The sequence below is a fragment of the Muntiacus reevesi genome, chromosome 1, assembly GCF_963930625.1.
Source record: "Muntiacus reevesi chromosome 1, mMunRee1.1, whole genome shotgun sequence".
Lineage (NCBI taxonomy): Eukaryota > Metazoa > Chordata > Mammalia > Artiodactyla > Cervidae > Muntiacus > Muntiacus reevesi.
The window spans coordinates 171,719,018-171,740,536 of record NC_089249.1 but is presented as its reverse complement, the minus strand read 5'-3'; the positions used below and the strand labels follow the sequence as shown (position 1 = coordinate 171,740,536).

General features: G+C 44.9%; 1 protein-coding gene across 1 annotated transcript; it reads right to left on the bottom strand.

Moving 5' to 3' along the window:
- Positions 1–7,111: 7,111 nt before the first annotated feature.
- LOC136152232 (UDP-glucuronosyltransferase 1A7-like) lies at positions 7,112–10,873 on the bottom strand. The gene is made up of 2 exons (XM_065913466.1): positions 10,013–10,873; positions 7,112–7,309 (listed from the first exon to the last, which is right to left on the bottom strand). Exons 1-2 carry the CDS (start codon positions 10,871–10,873, stop codon positions 7,112–7,114), a joined length of 1,059 nt encoding a protein of 352 aa, XP_065769538.1.
- Positions 10,874–21,519: the final 10,646 nt, after the last annotated feature.

Sequence of the window (21,519 nt, the reverse complement as noted above, 5' to 3'; positions counted from 1 at the left end):
ACGTCCCACAATTCTGAAGCCTTCATGTCCTAGAGCCCACACTCTGCAACAAGAGAAACCTCCGCGATGAGAAGCCGGCAGAACACAAGAGAGGAGCCCCCGCTTGCCACAACTAGAGATAAAAAGGCCCGCAGCAACGAAGACAGCAGCACAGCCAAAAGTAAATAAATAAAATTATTTTAAAAAATAATCCTAGCAGTTCTGTGCTCGAAGACCACGACGCCCACTCTGACTGTGATTAAGAACAGAAAGTCTGAAGTCTGCAGCCTCCCCCTCCCCACGCTGCCCCCTCCAGCACCGCAACCCACTTCTCTGCACCTGAATTACCGCGTCTGCCACAGAGGCTAATCTAGAGTTAGTGAGTTAATCCACTAATCCGAGAATGTGGGCACCAGGGCAGGTCCCTCAGAGGGACTTCCTCGGGCTCTGATCAGGCAGCCAGGTTCTGTGTGGATGAACCGAGAAGCCTTCTGCTGGGCAAAAGCAAATCCTCAAATTGTCTCAAAGGGGGACTTCCCTAGTGGTCTAGGGGTTGGGAGTCCACCTGGCAATGCAGGGATGTGGGCCTGAGCCCTGGTTGGGGAACAAGGATCCCAGATAACTTTGTTGTTATTGTTTCTCGGTCACTAAGTTTTGTCTTACTCTTTGTGACTTCACAGACTATAGCACATCAGGCTCCTCTGTCCTCTACTATCTCCCGGAGTTTGCTCAAATTCATGTCCATTGAGTTGGTGATGCCATCCAACCATCTCATCCTCTGCTGCCCCCTTCTCCTCCTGCCTTCAGTCTTTCCTTGCATCAGGGTCTTTTCCAATGAGTTGGCTCTTTCATCAGGGGGCCAAAATATTCGAGCTTCAGCTTCAGCATCAGTCCTTCCAGTGAATATTCAGGACTGATTTCCTTTAAGATTGACTGGTTTGATCTCCTTGCAGTCCAAGGGACTGTCAAGAGTCTTCTCCAGCACCACAATTCAAAAGCATCAATTCTTTGGCGCTCAGCCTTCTTTATGGCCCAACTCTCACATCTGTACATGACTACTAGAAAAACCACAGCTTTGACTAGACGGAACTTTGTCGGCAAAGTGATGCCTTTGCTTTTTAATACACTGTCTAGGTTTGTCCAGATGGCATGCCATGGAGCAACTGGGCCTGCATGCCACAACTAGAGAGTGTGTGCAATAAAGATCCTGCATTCTGTAACTAAGACTCAACGCAGCCTAATAATTAACTAATTTTAAGATAAAATCTCAAGGAGTGAAAGTTCCAAGTCGTGCACCGCGAATGGATAGAGGACAGGAGGAATAAAAGAGGCAGGAGAGAAAGTGGGACAATGTAAAAATATAAAACAAAGGGAAAGCAGCAGGTGACGGGGATTTGATGGTGAATCAACCAGCCAGCGTCTCTAGCATTGGATCCCAGACACCACAGAACACTTTCTTGGCTAAGAAAACAATTTCCCATTGGCTTAGGGAATTTCCCACTAATGAGAGCCCCTGAAGCAGACTGCACAGCAGGTGGCCTAAACTGCAGAAATATATTACCAGGGTTCTGGAGACTGAATGCCTGAGATCAGGGCGTGGGCCAGGTGGATTTCTTCTGGAGGCTTTCAGGAATGGTCTGCTCCAGGTTCCCTTCTAGCCTCTGATGATTTACCCTTTTTATAAGGACGTTGTTGTTATTGTCGTCATTTAGTTGCTAAGCTCTATCTGAATCTTTTGTGACCTCATGGACTGTATGCAGCCCACCAGGCTGCTCTGTCCTTGGGATTTCCCAGGCAAGAACACAGGAGTGGGGTGCCATTTCCTTCTCCAGGGGGTCCTCCTGACCCAGGAATCGAATACACACCTCCTGCATTGGCAGGCAGATTCTTTACCACTGTGCCACCTGGGAAGCCCCGTGGGGGTAATGTCTATGCAAGTGATCTATTAGATAGTATTACCAACTCAATAAACACGAATCTGAGCAAACTCCAGGAGTCAGTGGAGGACAGAGGAGCTTGTCTTGCCACAGTCCATGGGGTCAGAAAGAGTTGGAAAAGACTTGGGGACCGAACAACACTAACAAAATGATTTGTTTTAGAAATTAAAATCACTTTAAAAAATGCATCCTCATTAACTGATTTAAGATAATAAGTCCATTCTGGGTTAGGATAAATAGCATATTAAAGAAAACTACCTGCATTTCCCAAAACAAACAAGAAAAAAGAAGAGCGATACTGTTTTACTTTTTTTTTTTTGCAAGTGACAGCTTATAGATTTAAACGATTACAGATTATACTATCACTGACCAGCTTCCTCTCCCAAAAGAGTCGGTGCTCTTTTGGTGTTCTACTGCATGTTCTCACGTCCCCACGGGAGCTAGCAAATGGTGAGAGCACTGGAGTTTGAGTCAGAAAGCCGGGATTGACTACCAGCTCTGCCACCCATCAGTCCAGGGTGTGACCTGGCTCTTGATTTCCATGTCAGCACTGCCTGATTTACTGCTGAGTAGAGGGAGTCCAAAGATGACGGGTGTGGGAGGTAGGCTTTCCAAGTGAGAGGTGGTTCCTAGCAGAACTCAAACAGACTCGCCCAGGACTACTCACGCACAGCTGAACTGGCACGCAAGGGCCTGTCCTAACCTAGCCTCGTGGGCTCAGGAAGCATGTTGGGACTCGGGGAAAGAGAAGAAGCCCCAAGAAATGGCATGGAAGGGGTGGTGCAAGCACAACCTGGTCCCAGGAACCCAGCCAAATCGCAAATTCATTGCAACATCCCAGGGAGAAAAGTGCCAGCAGGGTTTCCCACTCACAGTGATCAGAGTCAGGAAAGGAGAGCGTCCTGGTGTGTGTCCATCAAGGGGGCACGGAGACCCTCATGGTCCCAAGGGGAGCAGAGTGAGTCAGAGTCCACCCTCCAGGGCAGGCAGGACCGCCGCAGTTTCTTTACAAGAACAGCGCTTCTAGAGGGAGGAAGACTGAAGGAAGTGTGTGGAGGTGGATGCAGCAAGATGCCTTGCAAACCTCAGGCTCCTCAGCCCAGGCCCCATCCAGCGGAGGACCACCCTGGGCCCTTCCTAGCAGAACTCTGCTGTGGTCTCTGAGTTGCTGGACAGGAGGCTTAGCTATGGGGACTGTTCTTATTCCCAGCAGGCCCAAAGGGTCGTACAAGGAGACAGGAGATGAAAGAAAGAAACTAACACCACTTTGTAAAATGTCACCAGAGAGATAACCTTGCAAACTAAGAAGGGAGTGTGTAGAAGACGGTTTCTATTAATAAGAATGATGTGTGTGTATGCATGTGCACGTGTAAGAACAAGGCAGCAGGAAGAAGAATCTAGAGTGTCTGCCAGTCACAGCAGGGGAGAGGGGAGATCCTAGGGGTGAGCCACCCTGGAGGGCCGGGCCTGATCTAGGTAGTGCTGTGAGACACCCTGTGTCCTGGGGCATCACTGAGTGTCAAGGTGGAAAGCCAACCTTTTCTCGGGGTCTCCTGAAGACCCAACCACTGAGTTTAGGGCGTGTATCCATGGTGGGCTACAGTCCATGGGGTGGCAAAGATCAGACACAACTGAGCAAGTAAGCACAGCATCCACAGGGAGAAGGGGGCAGGTCCTGCGATGGAAGCTGAGATGCCCCTAAAATTAAATGGAGGACACCTGGCATTTTGAGTAGAGGGAAGGTGAAAAGGTCTTTGTGTAAGTGGAGGGGGTGATGTCATGATAGAAGGAAGATGATTAGAAAGGTTGACCCTTTACCTGCAGCTCATGATAAAGAGGGGTTGGATCTATAAGGTTTAAAATGTCCTGCAAAGTGTTTGAGGCCTGAAAAAAAGACTTTTACTAAATCCAAAATCTAAAAAGAGCAAAATAAATTAATAAAAAGCTATACAAATATAACCTCAGGTCAGTTGGTCCACTGTGTTTCAGCTCATCAAGTGACAGTGACAGAATATGTGATGTGGCATACGGGGGCAATTTAATCCATTTGCTAGGCTGCGGGGTGGGGACCCCTGAAGTCAGAGTGCTCTGGGCCCAGGTCTTGGCACAGGTCACAAAGGGTCAAGTCTGAATCACGCATGGAAAGGCCAGTCCTGGCAAATATGGTTTGCTCAGCCTGATGTCTCTGGCGGGCACACATCCCACAATAGGGACCTTGTCTGTGACTTCTGGGGTGGGGTGGGGGGAGTGTGTGTGGCATCGATGTGGGTGGTGGGCCCAGGAGCCAGCAGTAAAGAGGAGGGGGGCACAGGTCACTCCGCAGTCATGACAGAGGGCTACTCAGAAGAGACAGAAAATTGGACTTCCACTTCCTGCCTTTGCTAGACCAAGGAGACCAGAGACATGGGGGAAGGGGGAGGAACGTGCCTGGGTTTCAGTGTGAAACGCCTCGTGATATCTGGGTTTGGGCTGCACTGCTTGGCAGTCTCTCCCCACCTCTTCCTAAGGTCACTCACCTGGCAAGACGCCCCAGTGGCCGTTCTCCCTGTACCCTCTGCTCATCACGTGCTTTTTACCATTTGTAACCGATCAATCAATACCTGCTCCCCATTGGACGGCAGCTTCCATCAGGCAGTCATGTCATTTGTAGGTGCCACGTCCCCAGTTCTTAACCAAGCACATAGAAGACTCTCAATAGATAGCTGCTCAATGAAGGGTCTTTTATGATAACAAAAAAGTGTCAACTGCATGTTATTCTGTAGTACCGAAAAAGCAACAAATGTCATGTCCACTGCGAGGTTAGAGAGCCATGAGATAGACGTCAAGCCCACCCTGGGAAAATTTCCCTGCATTTAACTTCCCCAAAGGTCACAGGCGGGGCACTTCGCAAGAGTCTCCAGTCTGCACAAGGAGACAGTCAAGGGCAACGTTAGGCCCTTGGCCCCTAAAAGTGCAATGTCTGGGCTCACTGTACATGAATGTTTGGAGCAGCATTAGTCATAAAAGCCAAAAAAAAGGGAAAACAACCCAAATGTCCATCAACTAATGAACAGATGAATAGGTATGTATGCCCATACGATGGAATATTATTCAGCCATAAAAAGAAATGAAATAGCAATACATTCCTACAAAGCAAATAAACCTTGAAAAATAGCTGAAAGAAGCCAGTCACAAAGCACCTATACTGAATGATTCCATTCTTGTGAAATATCCAGAACAGGCAAATCCATAGAGACAAAAAGTAGATTAGTGATTGCCAGGCCCTGGGGAAGAGGGGGATGGATTGCCAAGGGCTATGGGATGTCCTTTTGAAGGGAGGAAGTAATCTGGAATTAGACAATGATGATGATTACTTACATCTTCCAGTATACCAAAGACCATTGACTGGATATTTTAAAAGGGTGAACTTTATGATATGTAAAGTATATCTTAATTTAAAAAAAAAAAGAATGTTTGACTTGGAATCCTGCTTTCCCCCACCCACTAGAAGTGTGACCACAGGCAACTCACTCAACCTCTCTGTGCCTCAGTTTCAGTATCTGCAAAACGGGCTAGTAACAATGCCAATCTATGTTGGCTTTCATTGTATTTAATTTCTAAACTCTCCCTAAGGGTACTCTATCCATCTGAGGGTTAAATAATTCATAGGAGGTTTCCAACTGGCGTCTGATCATGTTTCAAAAATTGTGATGGTTGGAAATCACTGTCCTGGGAAATACCTAGCATCACCCAGTTTTGGGGTTATAGCTGTCACCAGTTCTTTGCTGCACGCTAGGTACTCTACATGCTTTATCATATTTGATCTGGAAGAGAGTTCTCTGTGCTGTGTGTGCATGCTAAGTCAGTTCCATTGTATCTGACTCTTTGTGACCCTATGGACTATAGCCCACAGGCTCCTCTGTCCATGGGATTCCCCAGGCAAGAGTACTGGAGTGGGTTGCCATTTCCTCCTCCAGGGGATCTTCCCAACCCACGCGGGATCGAGCCCGTGTCTCTTACGTCTCCTGCATTGGCACGAGGGTTCTTTATTGCTAGCACCACCTGGGAACCCCAACTTACTGAACAGATGCAATACATACTCAGCAGCAGCTCTCCATTACCTAGAGGGCAGGGAAAAACACTGCTTTATAGCTACAGAGAAGATGGTAGTGAGAGAGGGCTGGGGGAACCTGGGCTCTCCAACCACATCCTCTGCGTTCCCAGCTCTTTCTATGTGCCTCTGGGCAAAACTTTATTGCCTCTGTTCAGTACTGAAAGCGCCATGTCTTGAGTCAGACATTGGGATGCCCTTTCTTGTTGCCCTCTGTGTGGCAGGATTTATGATGAGAAAGTGATATAGGAAAACATGGGTGGAAAGGAGGTAGAGAAGACAGATGTAATAGAGATAGGAAGTAACAGGGGAGCTGCAGGGAAGAGGGAGGCAGGAGACAGTAAAGGAGCAAGTGTTTCGGGGAAGAAGTCAGCTCTGACTGCATGTTGGAACTGTTTCTTGGACTTGTTTTTCATTGCTTTTGTTATTATAATCATACTTCACAGCTTCCTTCAGAGAATCCTGCCCCTCTGCCTGACGGTCAAGCTAAAGTGCCTTTGTTCAGAACCCTGTCCACCTGTGGATGGCAGGAAGGGGAAAATGAACACATCCCCTGCCTGAGGCTTGCCATTCTAGGAGATGTTTGCAAGATTAATGGCCTTTTTGCTTTGCTTCCTCACCTTTCCCCCATCTCTGATCTGTAAGAGAAACTAGCATCCTGACCCTGATAAGATGGTTATTTTGAGGTGCTAGTCTGCCATCTTCTCAGCCAGCTGGCTTTCTAGATAAAGTCTCTTCCTTGCCTCAACACCTCATCTCTCGGATTCATTGGCCTATCGCGAAGTGAGCAGGGTGAGCTTGGACTCGGTAACAGAAGTATCCAGAGGGATCGTGAGTGACATCTTGAGTCATGCCTACATATCTATCAGCTGACCTCAACTGAGGTTCTCACGCTCCTGAAGATCTGCACTGAGTCCAACAACCACTCAGCCTTCTGCTGAGAGCCCCTGGCCCTTCCCAAGCAGAGTGCTGCCTCCCGGCTCCTGTTTGCAGCTTCTGGACTTGCCTTAAGTCTTCAGGATATTCATTTATTTCAGATCGGGCATAGGATCCGGTTTCTTGGTGCCACTCACCCCACCGGAGCAACTCTAAATGCCAGGCTGTTTCATGTACCAAAACATCTACGAAGGCCAAGTGTCTCTAAGGTAGAGCTTAGTTTGGTTGTGAAAGGGAGAAAGAGGATTCCAGAGAGAGGAACAGCCGGTATGAGGGCCCCAAAGTGGAACGGCTTGAAAGACTGGAAGCAGGCAGCGGCGTTGGAACATAAAAGAAGAGAAGGACGTGGCTGCTGGGCGGGCAGGACCTAGAAGACAGAGAGCTTTGTCAACTGCACCAAGGAGGTCTCAGAGCCGCAGTTCGACCCAAAAGATTGGAGGTGGAAACTTGTCCAATTTCATGCCTACTTGTCACCTGGTCTGAGTTCCCTCAGGACCTCGGAAAGCCACAGCAGACACAGGAGAGCATGACTCTGCATTCAGACCAAAGTCAAAATCACTCAAAGTAGAGTAGTCAGACGAAGGCTGCCATCTGCAGTGATGCAGTACCAACCACACAGCGCTTTGGATACCGTGTGCTTGTCCAAAGAGGGGAACCTGGGTCAGTCAAACCTACACTAACTTCCAGTTCATAGGAACAAGTTAAACACGGCCACAAGAGAGCCTTCAGACTAACTAGAACATGAAACATTCTACCAGACACTGATCCAGTTACTACAACAAGCAATTGCTAAAAAGGAGGAGACGGTTATAGTTAGAAGAAATGATCCAATGTGGGAAATATGTTTGTATCCTGATTCAAACCAATCTGCTGTTAAAAGACATTTTTTTCCACTTTAAAAAAATTCACCATCTTAATCATTTCAAACTGCACAGGAGAAATACAAGACGTCCATAAGTTTTTTCATGAAAATTTGCTTTTGTAGTTATGTTATATCCAAGGATCTTGGTTAAAGGGTCTTCTCTGAGGTCAGAATTCTCTCTGATAATTATGCTTACTTTATATTTGTACTTACAAATAAATATGCTTTTATTTTTATATGTACTATGCTATATATAATTTATATAAATGTAAATAAATTTACAATATATGAATTTTAAAAACCTATATATTGCCTTTCAGATATATGAAACCTTTCAAATACATGTAATCCCTTAATAGATATGGAAAACCATTTATTTTAAAGATATTGAGTTGACCAAAAAGTTCATTTTGAGTTTTTTAGAAAAAGACTTTACAGATAAACCCAAACGAACTTTTAGCCAACCCAGTATAGACATATGCAACCAAACATATAAAGCCGTATATGGTTCAGCATGTTTTATAGCTCTCTCTCTGTAAGAGGCAGATATAAAATCCATATGGCTTTACACATCTCTACACCCCTGTGGGTGACCTATGAACCATAGTGGACTGGGCATGGTTTCAGGATGGCACAGTACCCCACCCTCAGATAGAGGGTGCAGATGGCGCTGGGTGGTGCCTGGGGTTGCCACAGAAACTGGTCAAAGGGGAGAGGCGCAGCCTCTCAGAGTCCTGCAGTTTGGGCCCATAGCTGACCAGAAGGACTCAGGTTATCTCCCTAACGTTTTAAACTTAAATGGATTACTACCCTGAGTAACCTTGCCTTGTACCAGGAGCATCTACTTACTCTAATACATTTCTTATTAACAAGTGGTGCAGTGCTGTTTTCAGGGTGAATAGAGCATTATAACATATCTAAAACTCACACTTTCCTGCTAGACTCCCCGCTTCTCACTCACTTGTCTCACCTCTGACTTTACCCTGGGGAGCCAGCAATCTTGTTCCCCTCTTCAAAAGATACTGAAAAATCTGAGTGGCCTGATTTTGTCTGGCCCATGAACTAAGAATGGTGGTAACATTTTTGAAGAGTTATAAGTAATCAAAGGAGGAAGTCCTTGGCGGTCCAGTTGTTAGGACACTGAGTTTTTATTGCCAAGAGCCCTGGTCGGGGAACTAAGATCCCACAAGCTACCCAGGCAAGAAAACAAACAAAGACTAGCTTACAGAGATAAGAGCAAGAAGTCAGAAACATATGCAGGTAAAGAAATTAAGGATGTTTAATACAGTCTTGCTTATAAAAGAAAAAGTGGGGAAAACCATCAATATCTACCAGGATTGGTTAGCTGAATAAACTATGATGCATTCAAAGTAAAGAATTTTATGCAACTACTTAAAAGAGTGTGACAGGGACCTCCCTGGTGGTCCCATGGTTAAGAATCCGCCTTTCAATGCAGGGGATGCGTGTTCCACCCCTGGTTTGGGGACTAAGATCCCACATACAACAGAGGAACTAAGCCAGCATGCCACAACTACTTAGCCTGTGAACCACAAATAGAGAGCCCTCGAGCGGTAATTCAAGATCCTGCATGACTCAACAAAAATACCATATGCTGCAGTTAAGACCTGATGCAGCAAAATAAATTTTTAAAAGTAAAAAATTTTTAAATAAAAAGAATGACACATTTGCATACATACTGACTGAGAAGATGTACACAATTGGCAAGAGAAAAAAACAAGGTAAGGAATTATGTGTCCTGTCTGATAGTATATTGTGTTTTAATAAATGGCTGTGAGAAGTTACATGAGATACATGCACTTATATAAAATAATTTCAGAAAAACTGGAAGAGATGCATACAAAACCTCTAAAAGCATTTTCCTATAGGGGGTAGCATTGGGTCAACAAAAGGGAAGTTCCATTTCTTATTGAAATTTTTTAGCATTTTTTTCAAAAACAGTATTTAAAAAGGCAGCCTAGAAATTATAAACAATCACATCAATCGTATACACATACTTAGCAAAGAAGGAGCTTTGTAAAAGTCGATAATGCACAATTAGATGAACTGGCACAAGATACTTTGTTCAACTGGAAAGAAATTGCAAATGCTAAGGATATAAATGATAAATCACAATTTACTAAGGCATCTTTTTTTTTAAATGCCCAAAGCCACATTAATCTTCAGTATGCTAAAGGAGAAGTAACTTACCTCTAACAGCGGCTTTTGATTGGACTCCTGACAGTTGATGCCACCAATGAAGACCACATTAGGCATCACTGGCCTGGGATAGTCCAAGACAAAGTCATTTCGTAACAACCAAACTGATGCTTGACTGAAGAGCTCGGATGTCGTGATAGGCGTCTGGAGAATCTCAGAGGCAATTTCTTCAACATTTTTGTAAAAATAGTGGCAAAATAAACGTTCCTCTAAGTGCCGGATAAGATTCCACACTCTCTGCTGAAAAGTCATGGCATCAGAGAATTCCAAAAAAGCTCTCGGAACATAGGAAAGGGCCAGGGGACTCTGAGTGCCTTCTTCAAAATAATGGCAGAAAACTCCCCTGGTGAAGATCACAGATGGGAGTGAGAGATACTTGGCTATAATCAAACCACACATATCAAAAGGATCTAGAAACACTGCATCAAAAGAACCCTCTTCTAAGTATTGTACTAATTTCTTGTCCTCAAACAAGCTCTTACAGCGTGAAAAAAAGTAATCAAAAACTGTGTTGGCTGAACTTATTAACATAGGAAGTAGACTCTGTGGCCGAACTTTCCACTGAAAATCAGAGAATTTCCTGAACGCAACGTTCAAATCCTCCAGAGAGTAAGCTGTGTGATAAGTCTTTACTATAACATTGGATGAATTGCTCAGGTGCCAACTCACCTCTGGTATGACTAGGACCATCTCATGCCCCTTTTGGGAGAGTTTCTCCACCACTGAACGCATGGTAAACCAGTGGCTCCCATCCATGGGTACCACCAGCAGCTTGCCTGCCCCAGCGAAGCCTGGTGTCAGCAGCAGGCACACACACAGAGGAAAGAAGCCGGTTAGCCTTGCAGGAGCCATCGGATAACTGCAGCCCAGACCAATCCAGCTGCCTGGATTCTAAGCTCAGGTAACGTGAGCAGTAGAAGCTCAGGAATAAAAGCCGCCTCAAGAGAGGGCGTGTATTTAGACATTCATTAAAAAAAAAAAAAATGACATTCATTGCCAATGATTTACTCAGAAGGAAGATAATGAGTGAGTAGCATTTGCTGAAACAGGGAGTAGTATGCTTTCCAGATGAGATAGCTTTTGATCTTTGCCATGGGCAGCAGCATTGCCCTGCAATTCCCTTTCAGAAACAGAATTCTTAAGCCATGCTTTTGGAATCTGAAAACTCAGAAAGGTAAAAAGGAAAGTAAATTTCAATCAAGGTGGTTTTGCAATTTGTCCCAAAGGAAAATTTGGATTGTTATGTTCAGATTAGCAAAGATTCTTTGCCCAGAAAGTGATTGACATCCCAGATTACAAGGAAAGATCTGAAGCCCCTTGCCACTGACCTCCTCACTGGCAGTGAACTTGAGGTTCACAGGAGTCTCTACTATGACTGATGTTACTGAAATCAACTTAAAAACACAATTAAATTTATATACACTTATTAATTTGGCTAAAATTATGAACACTGACCACACTGCATGTTGATGAACACATGGAAAATCTGGACCTCTCATAGACTACTGGTGAGACTATGCAGAGGTTTGGCAGTTTCTTAAAAAGATAAATATATCGAATGCCATATAACCCAGCAGACAAATATATTGAATGCCATATAACCTATCATTCATAGGTATTTATCCATGAGAAAAGAAGGCATACCATTACCAGTAAAACTGGATGTGCCTCCTGGTGAGCGATGAGCCAAAAGATACAACCAAGCCAAAATCAGAAGAAAAAAGGATTTATTACTTGCAGCAAGTAATGAGAAAACTGGAGATTTTGCCCAAAACCATGTCTCCCCAACAGCCAAGCTGGGGAAGCTTCAAGTTAAAGGTACATGCATATTCACAAAGGGGCACGAGCAGAGGAGAATTTAGCAAAGAATTGAAGCGAAGGTCAACAGTCTTAGTTGATTGATGTCAGAAGAGGTCAACATGGTCATTCCTTACTCCATGTGGTGGGAACCCTGGCTCCGTCAGAACTCAAAGATAAGTATCAGATTGTTCTGTCTCCCCTTGAGGAGGAACATGGAGTGTTTTATGTTTAAACTATTATATCTTGGCTGCTTTTCCTTTGCACCTTCATCCCTTCACTTCCCTTAACTCATTATTGACCAGGGCATTTTTGCAGAAACTAATGCCTACGGCCAGTGATTTGTTATGTAACTGACATTGATACGTCTCTGGTCATTAATGTTCCATAACAGAAAACAAAATTCTCCAAGTCAGGCTTCAGCAATACATGAACCATAAAATTCCAGATGTTCAAACTGGTTTTAGAAAAAGCAGAGGAACCAGAGATCAAATTGCCAACATCTGCTGGATCATTGAAAAAGCAAGAGAGTTCCAGAAAAACATCTATTTCTGCTTTATTGACTATGCCAAAGCCTTTGACTGTGTGGATCACAACAAACTGTGGGAAATTCTGAAAGAGATGGGAATACCAGACCACCTGACTTGCCTCTTGAGAAATCTGTATGCAGGTCAAGAAGCAACAGTTAGAACTGGACATGGAACAACAGACTGCTTCCAAATAGGGAAAGGAGTACGTCAAGGCTGTATATTGTCACCCTGCTTATATAACTTATATGCAGAGTACATCATGAGAAACGCTGGGCTGAAAGAAGCACAAGCTGGAATCCAGATTGCCGGGAGAAATATCAATAACCTCAGATATGCAGATGCCACCACCCTTATGGCAGAAAGTAGAGAAAAACTAAAGAGCCTCTTGATGAAAGTGAAAGAGGAGTGAAAAAGTTGGCTTAAAGCTCAATATTCAGAAAACTAAGATCATGGCATCTGGTCCCATCACTCCATGGCAAAGAGATGGGGAAACAGTGGAAACAGTGACAGACTTTATTTTGAGGGGCTCCAAAATCACTGCGCATGGTGATTCCAGCCATGAAAATAAAAGACGCTTACTCCTTGGAAGAAAAGTTATGACCAACCTAGACAGAATATTAAAAATCAGAGACATTACTTTGTCAACAAAGGTCCGTCTAGTCAAGGCTATGGTTTTTCCAGTAGTCATGTATGGATGTGAGAGTTGGACTATAAAGAAAGCTAAGCGCCGAAGAATTGATGCTTTTGAACTGTGGTGTTGGAGAAGACTCTTGAGAAGCCCTTGGACTGCAAGGAGATCCAACCAGTCCATCCCAAAGGAGATCAGTCCTGAGTCTTCATTGGAAGGACTGATGTTGAAGCTGAAACTCCAATACTTTGGCCACCTGATGTGAAGAGCTGACTCATTTGAAAAGACCCTGATGCTGGGAAAGATTGAGGGCAGGAGGAGAAGGGGACAACAGAGGATGAGATGGTTGGATGGCATCACTGACTCAATGAGTTTGGGTAAACTCCAGGAGTTGGTGATGGACAGAGAGGCCTGGCATGCTGCGGTTCATGGGGTCGCAAAGAGTCAGACATGACTGAGTGACTGAACTGAACTGCACTGAACAGAAAACATATTACTTTGTCTCCTGTTAATCAAGTGTTTATTAATTACTGGGCTTTCAATAATCATGCATTTATTAATCAGGGCTTCCCCGATGGTTCAGACAGTAAAGAATCTGCTTGCAGTGTGAGAAACCCAGGTTCGATCCCTGGGTTGGGAAGATCCCTGGAGAAGGGAATGGCAACTGTAAGGTAAAGGAACTAGAGAAGGCGAGGTTCGGATAAAGAACGAGCCCGGCACTTGACAGGAACACATCACCTTTAGTGAGGCGAGAAGGGGCCGCAGTCAGATTAGTGAGCTGCGCGCTAAGTCAAGAAGAGAGTAGATATATAGAGAAAACATATACATGCAGAGATACATTGTTTTGAGGGGGTCTGTTTTTCCTCATGATTATTTATGATTAGTTAGCTTTCAACAACTGGGGCAAGGAATTCCTGATACTGGCCGGAGACTGGGATAGCCTAGGAGCTGAACGTAATCAGTCTTAGTGTCCATTCCTTTCTTTGGGGGAGAAAGTTCTTTATTCTGTGTAGAATGGTGGGGAGGACCTGGAGGGGAGTTTTAACTCCAGGCTATTTTGAGCCATGTAGCTTTCCTTCATTCCAGACCCTAAGGAATATATAAAAAGAGGGATAGGCGTTGTCAATGTTCAGGGCATCATCATGCTGGTAAATGAGGGTCCAGAGTTTGTGGTCTGGGAGGAAGAAGTCTAAGGCTTGTAGTGTTGATTTTCTATCCTAGCTGCCAGGGTCTCGAGGAAAACAGTCTTGACTTGATCTTGAGAAATGGCTTGGATTCGGTTCTGGAGGAATCCCTAGAAAAGATTAAACAAACAAGCTCCAAATGTGAATAGGAGGATAATAAATATGAATGGTCCGAGAAGGGGCAAAACCCAAGGCATCCGGTTCCAATCTGTCAACCATGATTGCCAGGAGTTGCTTAATCTCTGGCCGATTCAAGAGGCTTGATCTGTAAAGTTTTTCGCAGCTTCCTAGACAACACCCAACTGATTGGCATAGAAGCAGCAGGATTTGTCCAGAAAAGGGCACAAACCTCCCTTTTCTGCAGTTAGTAGATCGAATCCCCTTCTATTTTGTAACACTATGGCCACCAAGGAACTGAGATAATTTTGGATAGTTATTAGACTTTGGACTATTTCCTGGAGACTGTCTGATAGGTCTTTAGATAGTGCATGATAGCTTTGGACAGAGGTGGTTAGGCTGGCAGTTCCTGTTCCAATTCCAGCCGCTTTTCCTAGTCCCACTAAGAGAGGAATGAAATGAATGGCTTGTTTCATTCACTTGTGAATGATAGGAATAGGTAGGGGTTGATCATTGGGAGCTATAAAAATGTTTGGACTGGAGTATACCAGGGTGCAGGTTCTGGTCCAATTAGTAGGTAAACAGAGGTATGTAAACACTCCACAGAAGAAAAACAGGTCAGGTGTCCAATACAACAGCTGAAGTTGATGGCAAAGAAGAGTCAGGGGCGGAGGGCGGGGGGTGGTTGATCATTCATTCAAGAACAGTCAGGGATCCCGCTAATGTGGCCCCAATGATGGGAGAAGTGGAGAAGTATGCTGAGGGAAATCATCCTGTAAAGGTAAAAGAGTGTCCTGTAGGATCAGAAACATTATATACAGCTTTTCCAGTGGCAAAGAGTAAAGTGGAGGTATGGTTACACACGGGTTCAAGGATTACGCCCACAGGTTGGTCGTATGAACCGTTTCGGGAGTTTCTAAATATGCAAAAAAGAGTTGGTTGTAATAGTGTTACTCTTAGCCATAGTGCCTCCTATTGGAGGTTTTCTGTTGTAGGAGGGAAGGTCAGTGAGTAAAGATTCTAAGAGTTTGTCCGAATTCCAGATTTGATCATTAGTGTGAAGATATTTAAGATATGAGATGAATAAAGGCTCCCCACAGTATGAGTGGTGTATGGATATGTTACCAGCAGTCCAATCAAGGATGGATGTGGGATGGGCTGAATCTCCCAGAGATTCCAGATATATCTCCCAGACATATCCAGGAATCTTCAGCCAATTGTGGGTTAGAAGCATTGAGGAGAGTATGGGTTAAATTAAGGGTCCGGAATAGATAGCTAAGGTTAGGGTTTTGAAAGAGTTCTTGGGTCAGAGGAAAGAAAGAAGATAAGAAGATGTTTACCAACATTTAGGGAAGAGACTATAAGATAGACTATTACGGAAAAGAATTGGACTTCAAAAGGGTAAAAGTTATAAAAGATTCCCTGCAGCCACAGGGTGAAGATGTAATCTTCAACGTGTTTGAATGTGGATTCTTGAGGACTCTCGACACAGATATCTGCCAGGAGTTGTTCCAGAAATAATCGTAGCCATGAAACCAACAGGCTCATCTGTCATCAGTTGGGGCCGGTGGAAGCCATGAGAATTTCAGAGTTGTAGGACCTGTGTGAGAAACTTGATAAGGATTAGTTTGGGAAGCATTCTCATCATTGGGCTGCAAAACCTTTTTTAGTCGAGTAATGTGCACCCAGGGGGTGATTTCTTTTAATTTTGCAGCGATAGGGGTCAGCAGAATTACCGTATAGGGTCCTTGCCATTTTGGGGTTAGATCTGAGTGGGACAGAACTGTCATACAGACTTTGTCTCCTATTTGGAGGGATGGGTATGGGAGATCGGGATGTGGTTGAGGGAGTAGGTTTTCCATATGTTGCCAAAGGGCATCTCGTATCTGGGCAAGTAAGGGAAAAGGAAGGTGTGATGACAGTTTGGGGCTGTCATGGGAGGCGGGGAATCCTAAAGGTATTATGGGCCTCCTGTACATGGCCTTGAATGGACTGATTGATATTTAGAGGGTTTTTTGGTAAGGCCCGGACCTTTAAGAGGGCTAAAGGGAGGCGCGTTTAGTCCAATCTTGATGAAGTTCGATTGTTAATTTGGTCAGAGTTTCTTTTAGGACTCAGCTGACTCTCTCAACCTTACCGGATGACTGGGGGTGGTAAGGAATGTGAAACTTCAAAGGAATTTGAAGGGCTCGTGCCTTTGGGTGATTTAGGATGAGAACTCAGGCCCATTGTCAGACTGGAGGGAGAAAGACATTCCAAACCTGGGAGGGATTTCAGCAAGAATAAGGCGAGCCACAGTAGGGGCTCATTTGTTAGTAATCGGAAAGCGTCAATCCATCCAGAAAATGTATCTATGAAGACTAGGAGGAATTTAACCCTTTTTACAGGTGGCATGTGGGTGAAAATCTACCTGCCAGTCTTGTGTGGGAAGATGTCCGCAAATTTGGTGGGTGGGGAAAGGAGGGGGAGGCAAATGTTAGAATTAGGGTTTGTCCACTGACAAGTGGTACAAATTGGGTCAGATTATTTAAATAAGTCACATCGTCCTTAGTCAGCTCAATAAAGTTCTGAAGGAAAGTCTTAAGTACTTTTGCAGAAGGGTGAAAACGGGAATGTAAATATGAAAGTAATGTGTGGATGTTAGGCTCATCAATCTCGGTTATAGTAAAGACAGGACTAACAGAGGCGGCCTGCCGCTTTGCTTCATGATCTGCTATATTGTTATAAAAGGAGATAGAGCCATGTCGCTGATGTCCCCCGCAATGTATCACAGCAGCTTGTTTTGGGAGCTGAACCGCACGGAGGAGTTCAGAAATAATGGAAGCATTGAGAAGAGGTGTGCCCTTCTGAGTCAGGAATCCCCTCTCCCTCCAGATTATAATGTTATAATGTAATATGTTATAAACATATTTGGAGTCAGTGTAAATGTTTTCCTTCTGGTCTTTGGTTAGGGCCAAAGCTTGTGTAAGAGCTATCAGTTCAGCCTGCTGTGAGGATGTGTGAGCTGGGAGTGTGGCTGATTTGATGAGGTGGGGGGGATAACTTTGTCAGGCTGTCTCTGAACTATAGCATATCAAGCCCCAAATGGGGCTTGTTTTTGGGCAGTGCCATCTTATGAACCAGGATGGGACTTTGGGGTCAGTAAGGGGCTGATCGGTTATATGTTCAAAGGGGTTATGTGTCATATCTAAGGTTTGAACACAGTCATGAGATAGGTGTTCTACTTCTGGATCTTGTGTGGAGAGTAAGCTAGCGGGATTAAGAAGTTTGCAAGGCATGAAAGAAAGGGATGGGTCGAGGAGGTGTGTGTGGAGGATCTGTAGTCGAGCAGGGGGCAGAGAAAGGAAAGCCTGATGAGAGAGCAAATCTTTGAAGGAATGAGGAGAGCATACATTTAAAGGAGTGTTTCGGGTTAGTTTGGGGGCTTCAGGTATTAAGAAGGTAGTTGCAGCTAAGGCCTGGAGACAAGGTGGCCATCCAAGCATGATTAGATCGAGTTGTTTGAATAAGTAAGTTAGAGGTCCCCATATGTCCCCTCGTTTCTGGCACAGAATCTCTAAGGCGTGTCCTTGTCAAGAATGTACAAAAAGGAAAAAAGGCCGGAGGGTTCCCCTGGGGGCCCAGAAAGGACAATGGTCTATGGCGCCCTAGAGTACCGTCTGAGCTCACCTGGGCTACTGGGTCAGGTGAGAATTCGTGGTGGATAGAGGGAGGTCGAATGGCAAAAGGCTTCTGTCCTGGAGTGGGTTGATCTGAAAGAGACACGTGCACCCCAATGTTCATCGCAGCACTGTTTATAATAGCCAGGACATGGAAACAACCTAGATGCCCATCAGCAGATGAATGGATAAGGAAGCTATGGTACATATACACCATGGAATATTACTCAGCCGTTAAAAAGAATTCATTTGAATCAGTTCTAATGAGATGGATGAAACTGGAGCCCATTATACAGAGTGAGGTGAGCCAGAAAGATAAAGAACATTACAGTATACTAACACATATATACGGAATTTAGAAAGATGGTAACAATGGCCCTATATGCAGGGCAGAAGAAGAGACGCAGAAGTACAGAACAGACTTTTGAACTCTGTGGGAGAAGGGGAGGGTGGGAAGTTTCGAAAGAACAGCATGTATCAAGTGCTCGGGCCTGTTGGGCTGGGAAGATCCAGAGGAATCGGGTGGAGAGGGAGGTGGGATGGGAGACCGGGATGGGGAATTCGTGTAACTCTATGGCTGATTCACATCAATGTATAACAAAACCCACTGAAAAATAAAAAAATTAAAAAAAAAAAAAAAAAAAGAGAGTGGAGAGAAAAGAGGAAGAGAGAGAAAGAGAGAGAGGCCAATATTCTTCGGGGTACGTGGAAAACCAATAAAGTCCTTACACAGCCAGGGCTTGTACCGCTCAGGAAGGCGCAGGGCGTCCTCTTGAGGAGGTCTTGAAAGCCCGGGTGGGAAAGTGAGCCTGGCAGGCTTCCACGCTCCGGAGAGCTGGCTGTGAAGAATGAGAATGAGAAGGAACCTCAGCCTCCCAGGTTTCGGCACCAAAAATGTAAGGTAAGGGAAGTAGAGAAGGTGAGGTTCGGAAAAAGAATGAGCCTGGCACTTTACAGGAACACATCATCTTTAGTGAGGCAAGAAGGGGCAGCAGTCAGATTAGTGAACTGCTGTGCTAAGTCAAGAAGAGAGTAGATATATACAGAAAACAGGTATATGAGGAGATACATCGTTTTGAGGGGGTCTATTTTTCCTCAGACAGTGGAAACAGTGTCAGACTTTTTATTTTTGGGGGCTCCAAAGTCATTGCAGATGGTGATTGCAGCCATGAAATTAGAAGACGCTTACTCCCTGGAAGGAAAATTATGACCAACCTAGATAGCATATTAAAAAGCAGAGACATTACTTTGACAACAAAGGTCCGTCTGGTCAAGGCTATGGTTTTTCCAGTGGTCATGTATGGATGTGAGAGTTGGACTGTGAGGAAAGCTGAGCACTGAATAATTGATGCTTTTGACCTATGGTGTTGGAGAAGACTCTTGAGAGTCCTTTGGACTGCAAGGAGACCCAACCAGTCCATCCTAAAGGAGATAAGTCCTGGGTGTTCATTGGAAGGACTGATGCTGAAGCTGAAACTCCATGGCCACCTCATGCGAAGAGCTGACTCATTGGAAAAGACCCTGATGCTGGGAGGGATTGGGGGCAGGAGGAGAAGGGGATGACAGAGGATGAGATAGCTGGATGGCATCACCGACTCGATGGACATGAGTTTGAGTAAACTCCGGGAGTTGGTGATGGACAGGGAGGCCTGGCGTGCTGCAATTCATGGGGTCGCAAAGAGTCGGACACAACTGAGCAACTGAACTGACTGATTTTTCCTCATGATTATTTTTGATTAGTTAGCTTTCAACCCAGGGACGGGGGAGCCTGGTGGGCTGCCGTCTATGGGGTCGCACAGAGTCAGACATGACTGAAGCGACTTACCAGCAGCAGCAGCAGCTTTCAACAATTGGGGCAAGGAATTCCTGAGACCAGTCAGAAACTGAGATTGGCTGGGAGCTGAACATAACCAGTCTTAATATCCATTCCTTTCTTCGGGGGAGAAAGTTCTTTATTCTGTACAGAATGGGGGGGAGGACCTGAAGGGGAGTTTTTACTCCAGGCTACTTTGAGCCGTGTAGCTTTCCTTCAGCAACCCACTCCAGTATTCTTGCCTGAAGAATCTCGTGGACAGAAGAACCTGGTGGGCTACAGCCCATGGGGTTGCAAAGAGTCAGACATGACTAAGCAACTAACACACACATTAATTACTGAGACCTGTTCAAGCGAGACAAACACTGTAGCCAGGCTTAAGGCCAAGAATGGCTTTTCTTATGTCAAGAAAGCCATGCCTTGCTCCCTCTTTCTGGGGACGCCCTACCCTATCTACATACAATGCTTCCTGTAATTTTAATTTTCTGTATATTATGATGTTTGGACATCTTGAAAACCCTTCGGGCTGAGGAGAAACTACCCTTCCATGGGCTGGTCAATTCTCAGACAGCGTAAGGCCCAGTTGGGAGCATGCCTTTGATATGGGGAAACTAACCAATCCAGAGCCATAGATGGCACTATTCCTCTGCCTTCACCATCCTAGGAACAGGGACCAGGCAACCAGAGACCAGCCCTGTACCACAGAGCCTGTAAAAATCATTCAGACTTGCCAGTCCTAACCTGTCTGCCCTTCCCCGTCTTGTCTTGCCGCGAAAACTGCAATAATGGCCATGCCTCCTGACCAAACCTGGTGCTTCTGCATATGGCCCTGCATGGGGTGCCATGGCCTTGTCTCTAGGACCTGTAAGTATAAAAAACTTTGGTTGCCTGAGCCTCTCCTGCATGCTTGCTAGTGGTGGTGGTGGTGGGTTTAGTCTCTAAGTCACATCTGATCCTTTTGCAACCCCACAGGCTGTAGCCCACAGATTCCTCAAATTCTGTGTGCCACATTTGTGCACTTTATCATGGGCCAATTTACCTCAATAAAGCTGTTAGGCAATAAGAAATTAAAATGAATAGAAGCTCTACGCTCTTATTCTAGTACTCCGAAATAGCCTTGCCTCCCTACTTGGAGCCCACCGTGGGCAAAGTTTGACTGTGTTGCAGATGCTGCTGCATGGTCTATATTACAGGTGGTTGAAGACAGTGACTCTTAAACAACTTGGGGCAGGACCCTCAGCAATATTTTACACAAACTCTGAAACTCAGAACAGAAGTCCCCATTTACCTGTGGGTTTGCTTTCTGAGTTTTCAGTCTGAAAATATTAGATGGAAAATTCCAGAAATAAACAATTCCTGTTTTCAACTGCACTCCAATCTGAGCAGCGTGATGAAATCTTGTACCATCCCACTCTGTCCTGCCCAGGAGGTAAATCATCTGTTTGGTCAGAGAATCCATGCTGTACACACATGTATACACTACCTATTAGTCACTTAGCAGCCAGTTTGGGTTATCAGATACACCACTGTTGTCCCGCAATGTTTGTTTTCAAATAACCCTTATGTAATAATGGCTCCAAAGTGCAAGAGTAGTTAGTGATGCTGATAATTTGGATATTCTCTAACTGTGTCTCATTTATAAATAAACTTTATCATAGACACGTATGCAGAGGAAATAACGTTGTTTAGGGTCCCATACTATCTACGGCATTCGGCATCCACTGGGGATCTTGGAACATATATCCCCTAGATAAGGGAGAACTACTCTAC

Coding starts and splice junctions, on each gene's coding strand:
- LOC136152232 (XM_065913466.1), bottom strand. CDS start 10,873: ATGGCTCCTGCAAGGCTAACCGGCTTCTTTCCTCTGTGTGTGTGCCTG. Junction 7,310..10,012: donor ATCAAAAGCCGCTGTTAGAG/GTAAGTTACTTC, acceptor TCTGTCTTCTAG/GTCCTGCCCGCCCAGCAGCC.